The sequence below is a fragment of the Pteropus alecto genome, unplaced genomic scaffold (genome assembly GCF_000325575.1).
Source record: "Pteropus alecto unplaced genomic scaffold, ASM32557v1 scaffold7, whole genome shotgun sequence".
NCBI classification, from domain to species: Eukaryota; Metazoa; Chordata; class Mammalia; order Chiroptera; family Pteropodidae; genus Pteropus; species Pteropus alecto.
Genome location: NW_006494614.1, coordinates 1,221,067 through 1,246,861, shown reverse-complemented (window position 1 = coordinate 1,246,861; position 25,795 = coordinate 1,221,067). Strand labels below are relative to the sequence as shown.

Below are 25,795 nucleotides of genomic sequence, written 5' to 3'. Positions count from 1 at the left end.
AAGAGTAAAAAGGAGATGTCTGCTATCTTTTGAGGAGTTGGTAGTTCCATATTGTAGGGCAAAAAACCTCTGAGATTGCCTGTTGCTGCTAGAAGTTTGAAGCTTTTCAAAAAGGACCAGTGGGATGGACAAAGGCTATCTGCAGGGGAGCTCCATTAGTGGTAGTGGTGATTAACTAGTGAAAAAAGACAAGAACTTAACCTAAGTGGAGAAGGTAAACCTTCAAGAATGAAAGAAGATCATAAAATGGGTGTATATGTATTTTACTAGTAAACATATGCACAGGTTGTTCGAGTATGCATATACCCTTTATTATAGGGTCTTCTTATAATTATGATGGCATTCTCCTTCCCCCTATGATTGTATCAAAATCTGATCTTTCCCCCATTATTTCCAGTTATTGTAGTTTTAGGAAAGAATGTGAGGGAAGTAAATGGTTAATTCATTGGTCTATTTAGTATTTAAAAGCCTTGAGAAAGATCATAAGCAGTTGATACAAAAAAGACAAACAGGATATCAACTGGACACTGTAGAGTGATATAATAAAGCAGTTACAAATATCAACCATATTAATGGATCTCTCTTAGAAATTGGTTAAAGTAATTACAGGCAGACTGCTGAAAGGAAACTAGAGTAATTAAAGGGAGGTGATCTGAGTATATATTGAAAAGAAGGGATTAATTAAAAATATTATTCATGGTCTAGTGGGAATTCTTGGTTTAAAAAAAGTGGAAATTCCTGTGAAGTTCTTATATTTTAAAACAAATTCTGACTAACCCACAGTACAAATTTTAAATCCATTTTTATAGGACAAGGAAATCATTTTTCTATTTGGCTTATTATTGCATTTAGATAGTTTTCATTTAAATAAAGACGATTTTAATGTAAAGACTTACGAAATGTCTTAGAAAAGATCAGAAATATTAGGGCAGGATTTAAAGTGCTGGCATCACCATTTGGTTTCAGCATGGACTGCCTCAACAAATCACTTTTAATGAAGTTATTTAACTTCTCTGAATATCAACCACTTTGTCTTTTGATAAAAAACAGTGTGGGGCAGAGAGCTAATCAAAATACCAGACATTTGTTATCAGTTCTGGTTTTGCCATCAAATTTGGAAAATTTAGGCAAGTCACTTTAATTTTTGATACTTATTTACAGTTTTTCCATAAATGCTCACATGAAGTTTTTCTTTGGTATATCTGGTACAGAAAGTATGTCACCTCATTTATGAAATTTTACAAATATATTTTAGAGTTAACATGATCAAGAAGAGGCTCTCAAAGGTAAATGGCACAAATAATCAATTCCAGAATTGTTCAACTTACAAATTAGAATATTTTAAGCAGATCTAAAAAATGAGATATGTACAGAAATTTTTACTTTTATTTTATTTTTTGGGGGGTAGAATGGAAATGGAAATGCTAGTAACTTAAAATATTAAAAGGAATCATGACAAAAATATCTTAAACCCCAAATTGACATGAATAACCCTCACATATAACTTCAAATAAGAGGAGACAAGGCAGGCTGTATTGTACATTCTGACTTCAAGTTAGAGTAAATTACTAGTATAACAACTATGTTTTTTATTTTTTGTGAAAGATTCCCTAGGACATCGGTAGTCAAAAGTAGAGTATTCATAATCGAAATGATGGATCATATAAAAGGTATATTTTTATGATTTATAAATTACAGAGAATTTATAAATATTTTATATTTATAAAATACAGAGAATAAAAAAACTTTAGAGTTAAATGACTATGATAAAACAAGGGAATAAAATAACTGCTAAGAATGAGGATATTAAGACCTAGCTCCTTGAGTCCTCAAATAGTTGTTTACTTTATAAATATTAACACTAATGTCCCAGTCTTACAAGGTGTTATTTTTACTCAGACACCAGGGGTTAAGTGACATGCCTTATACTAAAATAGGAGCAGAGCTGAGTTTATAGTAAAAGTTAGTGGCACTGAGTCCCACACATAGAATACAAGGTCATGGTGATGTTCTATGAAGGTAGTGGTACATTTTTCAATCAACTAGCAGAGCTGCAGCTTGGAAAATGCTCGAAGCAATGCTTTCTAAGGCCAACAGTATTCACGTATCAAATGAGAACGATAGGGTACAATAATAGTTAAAATGTCAATCGGTCATGGAAAATTTTATGTGCTCAATTTTATCCCCAAATTTTCCATGGGCAATCCTGATATCCTTTCTTTTTCCTGGTTTGTTTACTTTTATCAAAATCTTAACAACAACAACAACAACAAAAACAACAACTCCTGCAGAAATAAGAGGGTTTAGGATATGAAGTTGGCTGTCATTTCTGTACAAATAAGTTTCTTTCTAGGTGGCTTCTAAAAAGCCAAGTCAACATTTAAGATAATCATAACTAATGCTTATAATTTATAATAAAAGAAAATTATATAATTGTATTAATCAATGTTACCCCAATAAACTTAATAAAAAAAAGAAAATTGCACACAATGTCTGACAACAGGGGATTCATTAAAAAACTATAATCTTCACACGAAGGCATATAGAAGAATATGCTTGAAAAGAATATTTAATGTTATATTGTTTAAAAAGGTTATTAAATAACATGGTAAAAACCTGTAAAAGAAAAAAGTGAGAGGGCAAGTGTGCATGTGTGTAAATGTACAGAGAAAAAGAGCCTCTGAGCCTCCAAAGAGGAAAACGAACTATAACAACTATTGTACTTTAATTGGTAAATTTGTTTTTTGCAGGAATAAGGGTTAGTAATTCTAAAACTACATCAGGAGTATGCTAGAACTGAGGAAATAAGTAAATATATTTTGATTAATAAGAGTCAGGTTTCTCATAGGTGGAGAAAGGAGTTATAAATTTAAAAACGAGGAAGACTAAAACAAACCCTTTGGTATTGAACTAGAATTGGAGGTATTAGAATGAACTCATGGTTTAATGAATACAAAAGTTTTTCACCCACTCAAACACACACACACACACACACACACACATATTTACATACATACACACATACACATATAAAGAGACACAAGTAAATATAGATATCTGTGTAGACACAGTTCTATTTCCTAGTCTTATCCACTGAGAGGGTCTTAGAGGCAAAGACACCCAGATAGAGATGAAGTCAACAAGCACTCAGCTTTTAGTATCTAAAACTATGCTCTGGTAAAAAGAACCAGGGCTCTTTGGACAAATGGCTGATTTCAGGGCTGGGGCAGGGGAAAAGTACAAGATCCCAGAATGCAAGGTGTTGTTCACAAAATGATAAGGAATGCCAAAGGATACAGGAGCCAGTGTGAGAGGCCTCAGTGGTTGACTCTGAGACAATATGAGTAGCAAAATAAATAATGATAGTAATGAGTTATATCCAGTAGAAAAAACAAACACTTGTGAGACTATACTTACATAAATAACGTGAATAAAGTAAATAAATAAAGAAGGAAAAGTTCTTTCTTATAGTAAATTCTGAGAATGATGGAAATAGAAAATCACAATAGTAGTAATTATTTCAGGCAAAAATCATCCAATGGATACTGAAAATAATGTACAAAAGTATTATGAGAAACAAGATATTTGCATAATCTCAAATCTCAAAGTATCTCCCCGGAGATACCTATTAAATGCAAAAGGAAAAAAAGTAACTTTACAGTGGAGAAGCCTGAGATATACTACCTCAACTGTACAAAGTTAACATCACCAGTAATGAGACATCCATGTCCCAAAGCCTCCAGGTGATACACCGAGATGGCAAAACATCACATCTATGAGATTTTCACCAATAATTTATAACTTCAGTGTAATTATGGGGAAATATTAAGGAAATCCAAACTGAAGGACAACTCTATAACTGGCCAGTACTCTTTAAAGGTGCCAAGGTCATTAAAGTCAAGGAGACTAAGGCGACATGACAACTAAATGCAATGGATTGGATCCTGGCCCAGAGAAAGGACATTAGTGAGACAAAACTCAAATTGAAAAAATTTTAATGAGGTATGTAGATTAGTTAATAGGACTAGATTAGTACCAAGGCAAGATGTTAACATTAAGGGAAGCTGGTGAAAGACATATTGAAATTGTGTTGTACCATTTTTATGAACTTTTTATATATCTAAAATTATTTCAAAACAAAAAATATTAAAAAGCAATTTTTAATTAAAACATTTAAAAAATTAACAAAAAAGAAAAGAGGCTCATATTCTTGGGGGGTAAAGATATCATTACTATTAATAACTTTAATTTTAATATGTTGTTTTTCTGGGTTTTCTACAATGAAGTGGATTACTTTTATAATTAAAGAGAAAACTATTTCTCTTTAGATGTTATTTAGTAGGATCAAAAAATATTCAAGAAATCTAAATATCACCCCAAGAAACTGTATATAAAATATCTAATAGAGGCTAAAGGTACCTGACTGAATCTTCTTCCCTTACAGCAAATTCAGAAATAAGACTCCTTTAGAAATGGCTAGTTTTGATTATTATATAGCCTTTGAAACACTGAGTGGTGAAAATGAAAGTATCGGTGAGTTGATTAAATAACTTTTATATATGACATATACACAAACATCTATAAGTATATGTGCAAGTATAAAATTTTAATTCCCCCTGCAACTTTTCTTCCACCCTTTCTGACCCTTGGGTTCATTAACAGGTCAGTTTTTAAGGGGAAAAGAAACAGTTATAGGAAGCACAAATGAGTATCCAGGGCCCCAGTGAAAACTTTGGGAACTTTAACCCCTGTTTATAAAGTGTGACTAATAAAGAGTGGCAAATCATCTTCCTAGAGAGGTAAACCATGTTTTAGTTACAAAAAGGATGTAAAAAAAAATTTATGTTTATGTGTTTATTATAGCCTTACTTTTCTTCTAATTCCTGATAAGTTTGTGTTTACTCTATTTTAGGCAACATTTCTATTCTTTTAAATAATTAAGTTATTTTGATAATAACATTGTTAGAAGTTTATTTTAAAACATTCAAACATTTTAGAGAAGGATAAAGAAAAAATTAAAAATCATCCAAAATCCTGCCACACGAGATGGCTACTTGTAATCTTTCGGTGCAAACTAATCTCAATCTTCTCTCTAGGTACATGTTCACATATAAATGTAGATATTCTATGCAGATGTAGCATTCATAAATGAAAGTGTAATATTTTATAGTGTTCTGTAACCTGAAAGATACTTAGGTTACTTTCAAGAATTTAATTTTGCAAATGATCCCATAATGTACATCCTCATACACAAATCTTCATAGACTCATTTACTCTACTTTTAAAAACACATTAAGTCTTTTGAAAATTTAAAAAAAAAAATTATTACAGAAATGTCCAAAAAAGGTATAATGTAGAAAATCAAAATCTCTTATGTCAGTCACTTTGGTGTACTCTCCTACCCTCGTCCTCTCATAATCATCTCCCAGTAAATAGCAGCGTCAGCCTTCCAGTTGCCCTGGAGAAAAGCTTTGGAATCATCTTCAGTTCCTCACTTTCCCTAAAAACCCTTGTCCAATCCATTAGCAGAATTTGTTAGTTCTCCTTAAAAAAATACAAACGTATGTACGTACATATGTACATACGTACGTACGTACACACACACATACGTACATACATACATACATACATACATGCATGCATGCACATCCAACCAATTCTAACCAATTTTACTCATACCAACATGGTCCAGCCACCATCATTTTTTGCCTAGCCTTTGAGCATTCAAGGTATACAGTTCACTGACATGGTTTCAAATTCAAATTGTAACTGACCTTTAGGAAATATCACATGTCAAGTTTTCATATAATATCAAAGAATATCCACAATAATCTGAAAAGGCTATTAAAATACTCTTCCCTTTTTAAACTACATATCTCTGTAAAGCTGGATTTTCTTCATATACTTCAACTAAAACATCATATTGTAACAGATACTGCAAAAGGTGAGATGTAAATCTTAGCTGACTTCTACCAAGCCAGATATTAAAAATATGTGCAAAAGCATAAAACAATGCTACGCTTCTAATTTTTTGTTTTGGAAAACTGATATTTGTTATGAAAAATCATTTTATTTATATTAAAATATAATGGGTTTATTATATTTTTAAATGAATAAATATATGAGAATTTCTATTTTAATTAATATGGTAAATATTCATAGATATAACCAAGATGACCATTAATTAGTGAACCACTGCTCTAGTAGCTTCCTTCTCATTCAGAGTAAAATCCAAAATCCTTACCATGGTTTATAAACTCCCTACGTGATCTGACTTCATTTTCTCTATAATAATCTCCACTCCAGTCCCGTCCCTGACCTCGTTTCTATCCACCCCTTTCCATCCTTTTTACAAAAGCCTCCTTGATTTTCCTTGAATATACCAAGTAAGCAACTACATGAGAGTCTTGGCACTAGTGTTTTTTTAGCATTTGGAATATACGCCCTCAGGTAACCCCTTGGGTCACTCCCTTCCTTTAACTGTTTCTTATATGTCGCCTGATAAGCAAGATAGTCCCTGAACACCACATTAAAAAATAGTGCAAAACAGTGCCTTATATCTTTCTCTATATTTTATTGTATTATACATTTTTATTATTTTTATATAGCAGTTATTACCCCTCGATTTATATTTTTAATGTCTGTCTTCTCCATCTTAACTGAAAACCCATTACAGTAGACACTCTTCTGTCTTATTCACTGCTATATGCCCAGCGTCTAGAAAAGTATCTGGTACTTGGTTCACCTTAATAAATTTTGATCAGATGAATGACTGAAGTTGTCATCTTATTGCATTTATATTTGCTTTTCTTTTGAAAATTCTTGATTTGATACACCGGGTTTTTCTCAACAATGCTATAATACAAATGTTTAAACGCAAGTTTTTTTTTTATTCTAACACAGGGAAAAAAAAACGAAGTAATGGGAGAAAACGTAGGTATAAGAAATGACTTTCATACCTGACATACTCTGAGAGCTTGGTCCAAGACTGTTTTGGTATCAGTGTCATAATCTGGGCAGGGCAGCATGGCTCGGCTGAGATGGGCTTGTAGTAGGAGATGTGCTTTGGTATGAGGGCTGTCAAATGAATGAGGGTTTGATTCAAAGGGAAGACATTTTGCCAGTTCACTGTTCATATGATCTTCATTATGTCTTACTGGCAAATCTGTGTATTCTTCTGCATCCTGAAAAGAAACCAACATACAGATATATACATTAATGTGATAGATCGGAAGTATAATAATTAATGTACTCAGCTTTAACTGATGACATTTAAAACATGTTTTAGAAAAACATGTAAGATAATCATATCCCTTAGAATTTTGCTTTGTTCAATACTATTAATATGAAAGCAAAAGCTAGTAATACATAATATTTATGCAGTTAACAAAAATAAAAGAGATCCTACTAGGCATTAAACACGATGCTTGACACTGGCCCCACAGTAGTGAATCAGAAACTGAGAGAGCATCAGGGACAAACAAGTTCTACCAAGTGTAATGAATGTTATGATATGGTAAGTACAGAGTGCTGAAGGAACTTTCAGTTTGGGGACATAGTTATTTAGAGGGTCAGGTAGAGCTACTTAAGAAAAGTAGTATTTAATTTGATATCTACATGTGAGTGGAAGAAATAATGCAGGACTGGGCAGGAGGGGTGAGGATGAGGATAGTATCGGTGAAGTAAGAAAAGGGTGATGATCAGGATCACTAACTTAAAATTTATTGTAGTAAGTTAGATTAAAATAAAATTATTCAAAATTGAAAGTTTCCAGCGCCACATGTAAGAAGCTTGAAAGCCACCACTCTGTCCTAATAAGTAAAAAGCTAAACAGACTGAAAAATTAACAACTCTTCTTGGATCCATATGAGAAGAGGACACAGAGCAAATGCCCCCCGCCCCAACCTGCCCCCAAGACTGGAAACAGAGGCAAATTCAGGGACTCATCACTAAGAGGAGCAGAGACTCACAAGCGGAAACCACCACGAGAACAAGGGCTGGTGTGAGGAAATCCGACTGTAATTGGTGAATTACAGGAGGTTGTGTGTGGATAAATCTGAGAGCTGAAAACTCCAGAGGGACCCTGACATGGGCAGGGGGTGGGAGAGCACAATATTGTGAGATTTACCTTCAGGACTTTTACCTGAAACCCACAGTAAATACAGGAGAAAAATCCCCTTGAGCTTCTTGTGTGTGTGTGTGTGTGTGTGTGCGCGGGGGGAGGGGGGTTATGAACCATTCTGAAATATGCCACAGCACCCTGTTCTTTTTAACAAAACAGTGTTTTTTGATCTATGGTTGGCTGAATCCAAAAATGCAAAATCCAGGGATATGGAGGACTATATATTTAATGAAAATAATCCACATTTGAAAATAAAAGATTCAGACTGAAGAGGAAGAAGTAAAACTGTATTTGTAGATGATATTATCATCAATATAGAAAATCCAATGAAATCAATTGTATTTCTGTATATTAGCAACCAAAAATCAGAACTGAAAAACAAATTTATAAAGGCATAAGATATATAAAGTACTGAGAGATAAATCTGACAAAAAATGTAAAAGACTCACATGTTGAAAACTACAGTTAAAAAAGACAAAACTAAGTGGAGAAATATACCTTAATTCTCCCCAAATTGATATTGATCTATAGATTTAATACGATCTCAGTCAAAACTACAGAACTTTTTTCCTTTGGTAGATATTGGCAAGTTAATATTTTAAAGGGTTCTGATTACAAATTCCAACGTGTGTGTGTGTGTGTGTGTGTGTGTGTGTGTGTGTGTATTAGGTTCCCACACCAACAAGCAAGTCTCAGACACTAGCCAGGTGTCCTACAATTCAACTCAATTCTGACACTATCTACCCAGAGATAGCACCAGATCCCACAGTTTAAGGATTCGGTTCTGTAAGCCTGCCTCTCCTCCACACTTCAGATGCCAGTTGCAAGCTGAGGTTATCACCTGTGTTTCTCACCAATCAGCTATAGATTGGAGGTTCTATCAACCCCTGCCTTGGATTTGATTAATTTGCTACAGTAGCTCATAGAACCCAGAGGAACATTTTACTTATTAGATTACTGGTGTATTATAAAAGAATGTAGGTAACTCTGGAACAGGCAGATGGAAGAGGTGCATAGGGCAAGGTACAGGGAAAGGGCTTGGAGCTTCCATGCTCTTTCTGAGCTGGATACTCTTTCCAATCTCCACGTGTTCACCAACGTGAAAGCTCTCTGAACCCGGTCTTTTTATTTTATTTTATTTTTTTTACGGAGGTTCGATTACTTAGGCATGATTAATTAAATCATTGCCATTAGTAATTAATTCAATCTCCAGCCCCTCTGTCCTCCCCCAGAGCTTAAGGGGCGGGGTTGAGATGGCAAAGTTCCAACATTCTAACCCTGGGGTTGAAGCAGCCCCCATCCTCAGGTGCTTTCCAAAAGTCACCTCATTTACACAACAAGCGACACTTTTACTGATTCCATCCCTTTGGAAATTCCAAGGGTTTTAGGAGTTCTGTGCCAGAAATAGGGACAAAGACCAAATATGTATTTCAAGACAAAATACATACTTCTTACTATAAAATACACCACATTCTAAAATTCATATAGAAATTCAAAGGACCTGGAATAGCTGAAAGAACTCTGAAAAAGAAGAACGAAGTTGAAGAGCTAGCACTACCTGATTTCAAGACTTAATATAAAACCACACTAATCAAAAAAGTGTTATACTGGAATAGAATAAAGAGTCCAGAAATAAACCTATACATATATAGACAACCAATTTTAGACAAAGGCTCAAAGGCAAAGTGGAGGAGAAAAAATAGTCTTTTCCAGAAATGGTGGGAGAATAATTGGGTATCTGCATGCAAACAAGCAAGCAAGCGAAAAGAACATCAGTCCCTGCCTTATATAGTATATAAAAATTCACTCAAGATGCATTCTAGACCTAAATATAAAATCTAAAATTATAAAACTTTCAGAAGAAAACACAGGAAAACATTTTTTCTACCTGGGGTTTGGAAAATATTTCTTTGATAGGGTAACTTAAAGCATAATCTACAAAAGAAAAAAAATATGATAAATTGAGCTTTATCAAAATAAAAAAAATATATTCTTAAAAATATATTGTTAATAGAATGAAAACATAAGCCACAAACTGAAAATATTTACAGATCATATATCTAATATAGTACTTGTATCCAGAATATATAAACACTCAAAATTCACAGTGAGAAAACAAACAGCTCAGTATAAAAAATAGGCAAAGATTTAATAGCCGCTTTATGTAAAGGTGTGCAATATCATTAGTTATATGGAAAATAAAAATTAGAATGGCCAAAAATTTAAATGATTAACATACCGAGTATTGACAAGGAGGTGGAAAAATCGAAACTTTCATACACAGCCTGCAGGAATGTAAAATGTTAAAATCTCACTGCAGAACAGTTTCACTTTTTCTTAAAAATTAAATGTGTAACTACCATGTGATTCAGCCATTCCATTAGTAGGAATTTACCAAAAAGAAAAGAAAGTGTATGTCCACAAAAAGACCGGTACGTAGTACTTGACAGCTTTACTTATAAAGTAAGAAACTGGAAAAAACCTAAATGTCACCAATAGGCAAAAGGATAAAAAAATTGTATTTTATTCATACAGTGGAATCCTACTCAGAATAAAAAGAATGAACTATTGATACTCGCATAACATAGGTGAATCTCAAAATACTTATGCAGAGTGTAAGAAGCCAGACCAATAGGAAAGTACATATTCCAGGATTTCACTGATGTTATACTCTAGACAATGCAAACTAATCTATAGTGACAAAGCAGATTAGTGGTTGTCTGGGGAAGGAGTGAGAGTGGAAGACAGAAGAGCTGAGCTCAGAGAGGGGAACAAGGTAACTTTTGATTTGCACCTGATAGACATAAGATTCTTGCCAATGAAATAAGATGGTAGGATGGAACACTTTAAGATTTTATTATATGGAACTCAATAATATAAAAATTTAGCATATTCTACTATCTATGTATATCTTCATCTTTTCTTGTTTACAATTTCAGAAACCTGTGTCTTTACTGTATGTTAAGAATATACTACAAGAGTACTAATAAAAAGGCCAATGATGATAGGGTTATATCCTTGTTATAAAATTTCAGACTATATTAATAGGTAAATTCCTATTTCAAAAACTGAATGGAATAAATTCATTTAAATAAGTATTTGTTGAATATCTTTCTTATGAGGGAGACAGACATTATCAATCACATAAATAAATGTGAATTTGATGTGGTGACAAATGCTGTGAATAAGGAATACATGGAAGAATGAGTGTTTAGCAAAAAATCTGACCAAGTTAAAAAGACCATGAAGCCTTCCCGAAGGAAAAGGCAGATGAGCTAAGATACAGAAGATAAGCAGGTATTAACTAGACGAAGAGAGAAGTAAAAAAGTGTTCCAGGAACAGTATATCCAAAGGCCCTACAGTGGGAGGGAAAATGGGGAATCCAAGAAACTGAAAAATGTGCAAAAATAATTTCAATTGATTTACTATAGTATGCTGAAAAAAATCTTCAATATTTGCAATGTTCTATTTAACTGAACTGGAAATATTTTTTAATTTACATCTCTTGCCTTATTTTGTTTTGCGATAGTCAAAAATATCACAGTTACTCTACGCTATTTTGAACACTGTCTTCACTCTTTTGGATTGTTTTACGTAAGGAGTGTATGCTGACATATTAGCAGTTAATAATGTTTTGCCCCATGTGTCATCTTGGTTTTCTTTCCACATGTCATTTCACCTCTTTCCTGTTTTCTCAGGTCATCTGCCAAAGAAGGACCAGTTACAATGACAGTGCTATTATTTTCGATTTCAGGTGAATTTCAGGACTGAAGCATTGTACCTCATGACTGACCCATCTCAATCCAATATCTGGGCTCCATACAAATCTCCATCAGCAACCTATCCCAGAGTCGCCAAATGGCTTAAGAAAAATGAAATAGCAGATAAGAAAGAAGATGGTTTGGAAATTTAAATCGTGGTCTTTTTCTTCAAGGAAATTAAAATATTGGGGCAAACAATTTATAAAATTATTTTAATCGTAGAATAAAATTCCGTTATTCAGAGAAGAGCACTGAAGTGAACTGAATGTGTTGGAAAGTTTCCCCAAAAAGGCACAGTTTGTTCTAGGGTTAGGAAAATTCACAGGAGAGGAGAGAGGGAGAAAGAGTCCCTGCTTTCCAGCCCTGGAAAAGAGTAGGAGCAGATCCATAAAATAAGATAAGGAGAGGTCTAAGGGTTAAGCTTCAGGGATGAGAAGGATGATGCTGCTAATGGCAGAGAAGTTGGGAACACTCAGTGAGGGGGAGCTTTCTGTTGAGCATGCAAAACACACTTAAAGAGAGAGGGCAATGATACCGATAAATGGAGGTGGAGGGAGAGGAAATCAGCTTTCAATCTGTTTCACAGTCTAAAAATGTATTCATATTTAGATTTCTTTGTACTGTTCATAAAATATAATTTCTGATCTTTTACCAGAAGAAAATCAAATCGTTATTTTAAAAGTGAATTGGCTCTCCAGGTTTAGGTTAAGTAGGAAATAGGTTTAGACTTACAAATTATATAAAAAGTTCAATTAAAATAAAATTAAAGGGGAAGTAAAAATTTGGCTGAAAGCACTAATTAATAGTATTATCTCAGTAATCCACTTCTCTCAGTACAATCTTGTTCAAATCTGATTATATACATTACACAATTATACATCCACCTCTCCCACACTGAGGGAGGGAAGGGGAAGGGGCAGGGGGAGAGGCATAGGGAAGGAGTGCAGGGGAAGAGAGAGAGAAAGAGAGAGAGAAACAATACAAATTGGGCACTTCTGCAACTTAGTTCCCAAATACCTCTGGAAGTGTGAACATCTTATCTTTCTGTGATGTGTAATTCTAGTACTCAAAGATGCACAGTTTTTCTTAATGCATGACTTCTAAATGCAAGCCAACTACTTTATTTGTTGCTAAACTAACAAAAAATGATCTAATGCTAGAAGAAAAACTAGTGGTGCTGAACGCACTGAGCAGCCGCATATCTGAACAGGGCTGATTATTCACAGTGATGCATTTTATACTTTTGAGGGTCTTTCCAGGTAAATTTGGTCATTAATGCTTTTTGTTGTATTTGCTTACTTTAGAATCTAAATACTCTATGTAAGATGTGACTCCACTGTTCTCCAAACCACGCCAATTCTGCTTGAATTATCCACTTTATTGCTTTAATCCCCTGCTTCACTAGGACTGTGATTTTGCTCACTGCCAGGAGTATCAGTATCAGACGAGTCTGCTAACAGCTGAGTACGTTAGGCTGGAAAAAATGCTCTGCAGTAGAGCGATCCTTCTGAGTCTAACAAGGGGATCATCAGACCTTTAATGTAGCTTAACCAAAGACAGTGACCTTACTCAAAAATTTAATTCAGTGATGCCTTTTCTCAGTGCATAAAGCAATCTTTGTAAACTAAGGGTTTCATAATTTCTTTGCATAAAACTATATACTTTAACAAAAATAAAGGTACTTTAATACCACAATGGACAAGGTCTTATTGCGCTGTCATTTCTTTGCCAAATATTTATTCAGCATATATTATTGTTTGGTATGCAATGGTGAACAAAAACAGATATGACTCCCTGCTCTCATGAAGCTTTATAGTCAACTTAGGGAGCCAGACCTTAATCAAAATTGACCATGAATAAATGTAGAATGATAACTGGACACGTATAAAGAGTAAGAGATAGAAATAATAAGAGTGGGTCAGGGGAGGTATCTTTGAGGTAAGTTGAATGAGTGTAAAAAATTATATTTTTTAGATGAAGGGAGGAGTGAAGGGTTACGGTTAAAACTTGAATTGAAAAAGAGGGACACTGACTCATTACAGGAAAACACTCTTTAGAATGTGTATAGATTTTATTATTTAACATGCCTTTAATAAATAATCTTTTTCATTATTAAATTTGATACCGGTAATCTTTTGAGATCTTCAAAGGAGTTGATATTTGATTTATAAATGTTTATTAAATACCAAATCAATAATAGTTTCTGTAGTTAAAAAGTATCCATAATTGAGGTCTCATCAAAGCCATTACTTCCTTTGAGGGCTCCCCCTTTTCTGTTTCCAGTGTTTGAATTAAAGGGGAATCCAAATTATGTAGTCATAGTTCATCCCCTCAGAAATGTGACAGATCACGAGGGTGGGATGGCATGGCATGAGGTGTTTGAGAGAACACTGGATCTGGGAATTGATACAACAGGTGGATTTTCAGCTCTGCCATTTACAAGTTATGTGACCTTCTGAGAGTAAATTAACCTCCTTAAATACCAAATTCCTTATCTTAAATTGGGATTTGGTGTGAGCATTCAATGTGACAGTGCTTATGAAACACTTTAAAACTATCAGACTTGGTATAAATGTTAGGCATTATAATAATAATAATTATCCTCACATCTGATACCATATAGGATGCTGAGGTTTAAAATTCAATTATTTGAATTTTGTTTTACATTTTTTCTTTTGTAAATCTTTCATAATTATGTAAATATACCTGCTACCTAAAATGACATTTGTCACTCAATTTTTAAAATATCATAATTTTTAAATATTATTCAAAGAAACGAGATTCTTTTTTTACTGATGCTTTACTAGTAGTAGTACATTCATTTCATCCAAGTAACCAGATAATTTTTATGTAATTGTGTTATAGGAACTATTGGTTCTTTGAAAGACAATATCCTCATAATATATGAGACAGTCAAATTAAAGATAAAATATTCAAAAATTGTATCCTCTTGAACTACAGGTTTGAACCTGTAGACTTTAGTCTCCACTCTCCAATTAGGTTTTTTTAAAATCCATATTAATTAAATGTTTACAAAAACATATCAATGTGTGAAAAGGAAATATACTCTTTTTAGTGTACCTCAGCGAACTAACTCAAAATATTGTGGAAAGACAAGGAAAAAGAATGAATCATTTGTATCACACATCTTGTGAAACTTTTCTGAAGAAAAAGTATTGTGGATAGTTATATTATTCTAAAACTCTATAGTACTTTCTAATTAAATCTCAAGCACTATGAAACAGAAAGTATTGATTTTAGATCAATTAGGATAAATTAAAAATTTGGCATTTAAAATTTTCTTGGTGTGGTTTGATTATGGACTTGAGAAGCAATTTAAAATGAAGACTGACTGAAGACAACTGCTATTTAATCCTCAATTGTTCTGCCAGACTCCCCCTGTGAAAACCATGATCATTTATTCCTGGAATTCCAATTCACAATTTTTCTAAGCTCTTTAGAATGTGGCATGTTTGCTTCACCCCTTTTTACTTAGCTCTTACCTCCTTCAAGTATTTTATTCTGGATGTTTCAGAATACTTACAAAGATTTTTTACTTAGTTTAGATTGATTAGAAAAAGCAGCAATCCCAGGATCAGCAGAGAAAGCTAGCAAAATAATCAAAATCCCGGCTAAAAAACAAACAAGCAAACAAAAACCCTTTCTAGCCACTTCTTCCTCAGCAGGACACTCTATTTACCTCCAAATTACTCCTCTAATTTTAAACAACTTGTCTAGTTAATTTCCTGTGTGTGATCACTGAGTATAAGTGAGGTTCATTTTCTTATCTACATCATGTCGATAATTAAAGGAAATTGAAAGTGGGCAGTGAAGCTTTTATGCAACTGGGATTGAAGCTGAATGGAGGGCAGTGGGGTCAGTGGAGTCCATTATATTTTTATGTGAGAGGCTGGTTTGTCTACTCTGTCCTTGTTTATTTAGTGGAGGCTGGACAGGCTACTAACTGCAAATCTATGTCTCTGATTTGCCCAGCTGTCCTTGAATAAAGACATCTTTCCCTGCAAATGTTAAATGACAGTGATTGACAACCTATGATGAACTCTGCTTGCAACCCCCTGCTACTGTTTTTAGATTGCAAAAGAAAAAACAGAATAAAGAAACATCTTTCATAATCACATCAAATGGGCCCTGCTGTTCATTCAATAGTTTTCATTTTGTGTCTCTTTTCATTACAAACCTCAATTTGTTCTATAAATGCCATAAATTCAGCTATTGATCATTAAGTAACAAACAAACAAACAAACAAACAAAATGTATGTATTTTGCTTGCATATCTATACCGACTTTAGTTTATTGGGGGTATATACACTTACGTAATGGTTTATTCACACCATCGTATCACTAACTTACTTGCTTGTTCTCCCTAGAACAATCTGGCAAGTCTACACTGCTGGGATGCCTTTCAGTGATTAGCTGGTTTAGTTAAGGCTCCAGTAGCTTTATTCACTACATGCCTGTGGCCCTTAAATACAATGACTGTACAGCTTACCTTTTAGCTTGTTAACATCAGAAGTTTATTAAACACTTATGATCTATGTTGCTTTTTTTCCTTTAGTTAAAGTGTGTAAACAAGTGAATTTTGTTTTCAGTGTGTATGTGTATGGGAAAGTGTGCGTTTTTCTTCCAGGTGCACTAAGCATAAGAGTCTGCTTTACCTAAACAAATTACTAAGGTAAGAAATGGCTGGAATGGGTTCATGCTTGGTCTTGTGTAAGCATTACGTAACAGTAAACTGGCACTTTTATGTTGCTGCACACATCACTGCCTATACTGAACTCACTAAATAGCAGATAAGAGGGCACTTGTACGGTGGGGATGGCAACCTGATCAATGTGAGAGACTAAAGAAGCTTTATGCTATAACTTAATCTCTGTCATGGGAAAAGTAAAACTTATAAAGTTAATGAGTTCTAGACTTTAAGTAGCACTTGATTAATTTGTAACATTCTGAGGCGTTAACACAAACCAAAATTAGTTTCTCACATTCCACTGCTGTCTTTTGGCCACTGAAGCTGTAGAAAAAGACTTTCAGTAAATTTCCCTGATGGAAGCCCTGTTTAATTTCTTTGCCTTTCCAAAGTATTATTTGCAATATTATATATTTTATAATAATATTTGAAAAATAATCTGGCATTTACCAAGCCAGGTCCAGATCTATTAAAGGATAAGAAAATATGCCTCATATTTTTTTCTTTATTATATCAGGTTACCTTCTATTCAATCATTAACCTACCAAAAAACTAAGTACGATTTTAAAGAACTCGTTTTTTTAAATCAAATATATGTAATTAGTAATGTTTCTAACACTAATGATTTGTACTTTCATTAAAATTATCTATTCAAACTGAATAAATCATATACTACTATAATGAATAAAGTAAATCTCTATAATAAAATATTGCTATAAAACTTGACTTACATGGAGCTTACAATGATACCTCAAAATTCAGTGAAAGGTATACCAGGAATAAATTTAACATTCTGGATTAAAGAAAAAAGTAGAAAAAAAAAAAAGCCCTTGGTTATAAAACATTCATTGGAAAATGATAAAACTAAGAGCTAGTTAATTATGCAATAAGATTGATTTCTAATATGCACTCGATCTGCTTCACTAAAATAAAGTATCAAAATAATTTTATTATATACAGATGGTAAAAATGTATATACTGATGGATATAATTGAAATTACTCATAGATTTGTGTGTGTTTTCTTTCAGGGCTTATGTGAATATATGTGTCTGATTTGTATCGATGTTTTAAACTTATGGACATATGTTTGGCCTTCAACCAATTAGGTCAAGCACAGAATTGTTTGCCAAAAAAATAAACATGAACAAGAACTAATACCTTATTGTTTCCATTGTAAGAATGACCACCTGGTTGACAGCTGGATTTTAAGGGATCTTACAATAGTGGGTACCAGCAGGTCTGTTGTACTTAAAATAATTTCAGTGGTAAGAATTCCATCAGAAACTTCTATTTCCCAGGATTTATAGCTAAGTCCTTAAAAAATTGCTCTTTGATGAAACTTGAAAAAAATTCCTCAGTTTTCAAAGATATAATAAAAATACCTTATAGCTTAACAATGTTTAGATATTTTCCTTCTAAGAGATAAAAATCTTGAGGCTATCAGGTTTGAATCCTAAAAGGGAATAACTGTGATTAGCAGCAATATATAATACTTGTATATGGCTAAATGTCATATATTGCAATCTATCTTTTCTTTATAATTTGTATTTCTATAGGCTGAGATTATATCAAGCATAAAACAAACAAAAAAACAAAATGGAAAGAAAATCCAAAGTGGAAACGTTAAGACATGTCTAATCTATTTAATCACTACTGAATATTATTCTTCTAGGAGTTAAGAACTACATATACAAAAAGGAAAATAAATCTAAAAGTGAAATATCAAATTAGGCCAACAGACAAAAAATATCACAAGATAATGCGAGAGTGATTGACAAATAAATGAAACAAACACCAGTGTAATGAATTTAGAAAAAGTAGTAATCACTGAATCTGAATAAAATATCATAAGAGGGAGCTGAGCCAAGATAGATGGATGAATGATAGATACACTGTCCAGAGGGAATTGTAAACAAAGGTGTGAAGCTGACTATATGTACAGCATGTTTAAAGGTGAGACTGCGAAGGTTAATCAAGAGAGAGGACGTAGATCTGTAAGTGTCTAAAGGAAGGTGTATGTAAAAAAGGAAGACTGTGGAGGGCCCTGACAGCCAGGATAAGGAAATAATGCTTTATGATGCACATAGCTTTAGATTTTTGAGGAGAAGAAGGATGCAAATGATGTTTTAAAACAGATAAACTGGCAGGGATAAGTTGGGTGGATTAAAGAAGAGAGAAAAAACTAAAGTAGGAAGATTACTTGGGTGACTGTTTAGCACAGTTTTTTAGAAATGGGGTGATGAGAATCCACATAGGTGTTGAAGAGTGTTTTTTAAAAATGAGAGAAACTTGAGGACAAAATATAAAGAAAGGACTGAACGGTCTTGGTAACTGGATTACTACGTGGAACTGGGGAGGAGAAAAGGAAGGGTCATGTATTATTTGAAAGAAATCATCTTGGGGGTATCAAAGAATCCAAATACAACTGACAGGCAGAACAATGACAGGACTCTTCAGTCTTCTGAGAATAATGAAGAGCAAGACTGAGATATTCTGAGCTTGGGTCACAGAGGGCAATCAAGTGGGAATGTCCGCTGAGCGAGGAAAAGTGTGGAACTGTAGTTCATAGGAGATCGAGACTGGTGACTGCCCCATGAAATTCATTTATTTGAAGGTAATATTTTCAACTATAATTATGGTGTGACCTGAGAAAGCGAGTGTATAGGAGAGCAGGTAACCAAGAAAAGTTCGGAGAACAATTAAGATAGGCACAAGAAGAGAAGCCAGTGTGAGCGGGGTTAGTGATCTGCTTCTTCTAGAGTGATGTCCATGCCTATGAGTGGGCTCTGGGCAAGGACAGCGGTCCTTGGTTTTCTTAGTCTGGCTCTCAGCATGGAACCTCCACCCTTTAAGTGAGCTGGGGAAGGGGCAATCGGGGCCCTCTTCTTGGTCTGCCATGTCTGGAGTACAGCTTCTACCTTATGTTAAGTAAAAAATGCCACTTCATTTTTTCTATATATCTAAATTGACTATTTTTTCTTAATCATTCTAAAGGTAGATTGCTTCCCTTCCATGTGGTATAACAGCAATATTAAAATAGTGCTTCACTGTTTACCAAGTCTTTTCACCAATGTACTATATATTAAAAACAACTACTTTGAAGAAAAATAAATATCATCATTTCCTATTTCATTGGTGAAAAAATAGGCTCAGAAAGAATAAAAACAGTTACTCTGGTGATGGTGATGTATTTGTAATAGTTCTTTCTATTATGTGGGGGTCTTTGTCATCTGAGTATTCATTATCTAAGTCCCTATAGCTGCAAAATTGTGCAAGGAGGTAAGAGTTATAACACAACTAATCTTAACATTTCATCCAATTAAAAATTAGTCATCAAGCATTCCTCCTGATGTAACATTATCATTTATCTCTAGCCATCAGTTAACTCTGTCATTCTAATTGTAAAAAATCAATGAAACAATAGAATATGTTGATATTATATAATGTGTAATATATGTATTATATCAATATATAATATATATAATATAATGATGCTTGGTAGGTTAAATGTATTATATGCATTTTCAACTTAATGATATTGCGAAGTGAAGCTAAACATCTTGAAAAATATGCATTATTTCATTAAATCAATGAAGGTGATCTTTGAAAAACGGAACAACATGCAAATCCATTGGCAAATGAGAATCAGGCAGAGTTAGGCTGATTAACAAAAGAAGAAGAAAAATACTTAAGAATGATACTAAAAGTGCTCAAAAACAATTTCAACGTCAAAGTACTGAGATAGATTATTGGGAAAATAGATGATGTCCGTAAGTATATTTTTGGAAAAAATTATTTAATGATTGTGTGCTAAAAGTTAAACCCAATGTGAAAAGTATTATACTGATACATGTAATTGTTAGAAAAACTGTGTCCTCTCAAAAAATCAAAACGCAATTTTACTAAGCCTGTAAGAGTTAGCAAATAGTTGAGATATAAGTTCAACTTTGTTGAATACCAAAGTAAATGAACTTTTGTCCACAGCTTTTATTTTTATTTTTGAAGATAAAATCTTCAATAAAACTGTCCTCTTCCCTCACCCCACTTGCTATAAAGTATTAGACTCTCTTTTAAGTAGAGTAAATTGTGTGGCTTTTTCTAGGGACCACTATCTTCAGTTCTTTAGCATTGCCTCCTCTTTGACTCTTTCAACTTATTTCGTGCAAGGATGAAACAAAGCTCCCAATAAATTAGGCTTTGAATTGGATCTAAATTCTGTGCCTTAATAAAAATATGGCTATTTACAAAGCTACCAACTCACAAATGAGTATAGATGATCGCCATCTTAACGACTGTTCAACTTAAGATTTTTTGACTCGATGAAGGTGTGGAAGTGATACATATTTAGTAGAAACTATACTTCAAATTTTGATCTTTTCCTGGGCTCGTGATATGAGGTATGATACTTTTTCATGATGCTGGGCAGCGGCAGGGAGCTGCAGCTCCCCCCAGTCAGCTGCATGACTGCAAGGGTAAACAACCAATACTCGACAATGTACTGTGTCGCCAGCATTGTTTTGGATATTGTATTTGTGTTTTTGCATCCCATCATATCCATAAAATGCCCATCTGTGTTTCCTGCTTTCGATGAGAAGAAGAGGAAGGCAATTACTTCTGGGATGAAACTCGATAACTGCCCAATCATAGGTTATGTAAGTGTTCCCAGAATGTTTACAGTAGGCTAGGCTAAGCTATGATGTTCGCTAGGTTAAGCGTATTACATGTGTTTTTGACTTAATGGTATTTTCAACTTATGAAGGGTTTATCAGGATGTAACTCTTAAATCAAGGAGCATCTGTAATTCTATACATTTGTATTAAGATATTACGTTAAATCTGTTCCAATGACTTGAAAATCTTAACACAAGTTTTCTAAGATGGAGAACACCATTGGTAAAAATTCTGAATTTCGAGTTACAATGGGATATATAAATCTGCATATTTAAATATATTCAAATGTATCTAAGAATTTTGTCTGGACAGTATTATCACTATTAAGTATAAACTTTAATTTTTATAAATGGTTGTTCCTAAAGATAGTTTACCAAATCAATTAAAAACTACAAAGAATACATGTAACAGAATACAGTAAAACTTGTGAAACAGGTCAGTGCTTACATAAAGCCTCATAAGTTTCAAGAATTCCTCCTAGATGTTTAATCAACAAACACATCTGAGGCTCAGGGTTCAGAAGATGAGACACCTGTGACACAGTACCTAGAGCAACAAAAAGTAAGCTACAGATTGACTAGATGGCTCCCACTGGTACCAGAGAAATAGCTCAGAATATTTTCCCAAATGTATTAGATTTTATTGCTTTTATTCACTAAGTGCAAAATTTCTTTTCTAAAATCTATTTAAATCATCTAAAGGAACTTCTGATTTATATGAAATGCAAAAATCTAGGTTCTCTGAGGAAACAAACAGAAATGGTAGTTTGCATATATGAATGTATATATTAACTATTCTATTATAAAGAAAAGTCTGTATTGATTAGGAAGAAAATATAGATAGCTTCAAATTTCTGAAAAATTCTGATAAATACTGTAATTTTCTATTTTGATTCAGAAATGTACTGCTTAAGATTAAGGATTGATTCAGGAAATAACTTCTGTTCTCTTTTGAAACCATGTTTTTTAAGGAGAGTCAAATGCTGCTACAAAATTAATTACATGATTTGCAAGGCCAATCCGAAAAAGACAAGTTTGAAGAAGTTATGGTGGACATGTATCAAATGAAAAAACTACAGACTTAAGGGTTTTGAGATTTCTTATTTAGACTAGATACAGTACTTAAAGATATATTTTCATTTGAGTGGGAAAGGTAACTGACAACAAAGGCTGGCTTACTTGGTACAGGCTGGGGGAACAATTACTTAAATTTACTAGCGGTTGTTACCACTTCAAAAATTATTTTAAAAATAGCTCTAGGCTTCATCCTAACTTCTCAGGTAGTTCTCTAGTCCCTCGGAGACCTGCTTACTTTCATTCTATATTATGTCTTCTGGCTCTTTCCTCATAACTGGAAAGCCTTCCTGACCTTCAAGAATCTTGCATTTTGTTGGAGTCTCTTTTATGAAGTGTTAGTTTTTGAATTCTATTCAGAGCTTTTTAAAATGTATATCTCCCCATAGACTACAAAATGCTCTTCGTAAAAAGAACAAGATTTGGACTAATTATTAACAAAAATCTAAGACTTAACCACATGAAAGGTGCATAGGTATGACTAGAGTCATAGGAAGGGCTGATTTTAAATAAATATCCCAGAATATATGCATGTCACACTATTCCAAACAAACACCTTGTGAGGTTATAAACTCATTTCAAGGCAGCTTTCGTCACAAAACATTTTGAGACTTCTCTTTTGGTATGGCAGTCAGAATGACTATATCGTGTAATCAAAACTAATTTTACAACCAAAAATTACCTCCTGACAATCAACAAATTTAGTCTTCTGACTTGGCTTTAGATACCTTTTATTTTCTCAAAACAAAAGCAAACATCCAAACAAAAAAGTACCATTACTAGATGAAATTTTGTAATAAAAAAAAAATCAAAAGAAGTGCCATGGGCCTGGAAGAAGATAATATATATGTATTTTTTGTAATGAACTCAGTAAACCACTTTTAAGGTAAATAATCTTAAGAAGACAATAATTACTAGATGTATAAGTTCTGTTATGTTTGTTAAAAAAGTCACTTAACTTCATTTTGAAGCCTATATTAATTGCTCAAAAATACAAACGTACTCATAGATCACACAATAAGAGAGCGAACAGGTGTCACATGGAAATCATAAATTAGTAGAAAAATAAAACCATTAAAAACAGACTGGATATACATTAAAAAAACAAAACCCTGCCAATCAGACAGCTAATGCGATATTTTTCTGGTAATATACTTAAGAGGATACTTTAGGCATCTAACTTTGAGTCTGTTTTGGCAGAAATCTTTTACTTTTGTTCATGTGTATAAAAATTAAATGTTTTGTTATGAACTCATAAAATTAATTACTTCCTCATATTTAGAGTTACTAATATTTTGGCTCCAGGGCAAACTTTTAAGAAGTTATATCTAAAGACAACAAAGAAAAATAGAGATTTTTAGTACCAGATGTCTGGGAAGATCCCATTTGGATTTGAGCTACTTAAATTTGCAATCATGTATTTATACATCTAACAGAGCTTCTGTTTCCCCCAGAATCAGAAAATTAACTAGCTTTGTAGCATCTTCCTTGATCTGCCACCCGTGCCCTGAGGATTAGAGACTCCACCTGAGCTTGTTTTACAAGCATAACAGAAAAAATTAATCTCTGCTGGCAGCGCTCCCACTGGGATACTGATGAATAATGATATCCCTCTTTTGCTGCCCTCTCAGTCCACTAGAAAAGCCACTCTAACCCGGCAACGTGGAAACTGCTGAAACCATTCCAGCTGTGGATTAGCAGGCAGTCAGGCATCCATCTGCTCTGTGTGAATCAAGAGAAAGCAAACATGCATTCTTATGGCTAACGTCATATTCAAACCCTGTAACATCTTATAGGAATATATACATGTATGTATATATCTCTATACCTACCTACCTACCTATTCAATTACAGGCAACACACACTATAAGCTGATTTAACCCAGTTCCTCAATTTAGTTTGCATTTTCTTGGTGCTCTACATGTTGGAGAACAACGTACATGCTCAGAGGTTATAAAGTATAGCTCTTAAATTTGGTATTCATATGCGGCTGATTAATAAGAAATTAAACTTCTGATTAATAATAAATTAATGTATATAAGAATACATTAGGCAAATACACATTCCCAGGTTCTCAATGTAGCAACCAACTACCTGTTTTGAAAAGTAAGACCTTTTAATCAGTTTCTAACCAAGTGTTACACAGAGGAACTGTGGCCTTTAATTTTACTTGGCTTTATTTTACTGAAACACAAATGTAGTGGATATCTGTAGACTTCTGCCTTCTCCAAAAAGGAAAGAACCATTACTTTTGGTCTACAAATGGCACAATTAAGTTTAGCTCTTTATTAATAGTGCTCTAGTACTTTAATACACCTATAATGTAGTGATGACTGATATTTATAATGATAGCTTCAGGATTCTGAAAGATCTTTATGAGTCTTCTGAAAGACTAAAGAAAATATTTTATAGCACAGTTCTAAGAGTACTTTATAGTATTAAGTTCTTTGAGTTCTGAAATTCATATATAATATATATAAATTTTATTATAAAAATAAAAATATTTCCAAAAATCATCACACTATAATTCCAATAATAATAACAATGACAATTAAAAAAAAACAAAAGCCCACCCTGCTTTGCAGTTCTAGTCTAGTATGACCCACATTGCTCTCATGTGGTTTTCAAGTTGCAATTTATTCATTTTTCCTTTTTCTCTAATTTTATTTGCATTCACTGCTTATTTTGATGTCTTACTGATTCTTTCCTATCTCACTTTTTTTCCCTCCTACACAGAATTTAAAAAGTAAAAGTAACTCAAGGTTACAACCCTTTCTGTGCCTGCAGTCCAGCAGGGCATACACTGCTAGCTCCATCACTGGTTCCTCAAGACAGTTTATTTGTTCATCCGTCAGTAAAAGATGACGCCTGTTTGGCATTTATCTTACAAATCTGCTGACACGGCTTAATAAATAACAGAAAATACCTACAGAGATGGTATGAAGTCCCAAATGTAATAAGTTGAAGCAAGTATATATATATATAGAACTCTTCATTACCAATGGAAATATTTTAAAACTGAGATTATAGTGTTCTGCCAAACTGTATTATTCTTCGGAATTATATATAAAATAATAAATAGAACATAAGAACATATAAAATTTTATGTATCTGAGAATAACGACATTTGGAAATCCCTCTTACCTCCCAGCTTTTTTTTCAAAGCAGAGCGAGTTCTAACTTTCTGACATAATCAAATTTCTGAAACGTGCTTATATTCTATTAGATTGTCAGCTGGAAAACATTGTAAAATAAGTGGAGCCTTTTTTAGGAGAATGTAAGTTAAAATAAAATGCAGATGGTGTGAATAATATTACTCTAATAAAGACCATATCTATGTATTTTATTTGGTAGTAACAACAATTTTTTTCAGAATACATATAAGTATGAAAATGGGGCACATCCATTTCTTTGGGTCGAGAAATCAAAAGATATTCGGCTTATAATGCATCACTGGAG

The 25,795-nt window shown here is 33.4% G+C and overlaps 1 protein-coding gene across 1 annotated transcript in view; it reads right to left on the bottom strand.

The window, feature by feature from the left end:
- The window catches only part of ASCC3 (activating signal cointegrator 1 complex subunit 3), a 259,616-nt gene that overhangs the window by 19,136 nt on the left and 214,685 nt on the right, over positions 1–25,795 (bottom strand). Inside the window, exon 40 of the mRNA XM_006926271.3 lies at positions 6,960–7,184. Within this exon, the coding sequence (XP_006926333.1) occupies positions 6,960–7,184 (225 nt within the window). The remainder of the gene's footprint in view (positions 1–6,959; positions 7,185–25,795) is intronic.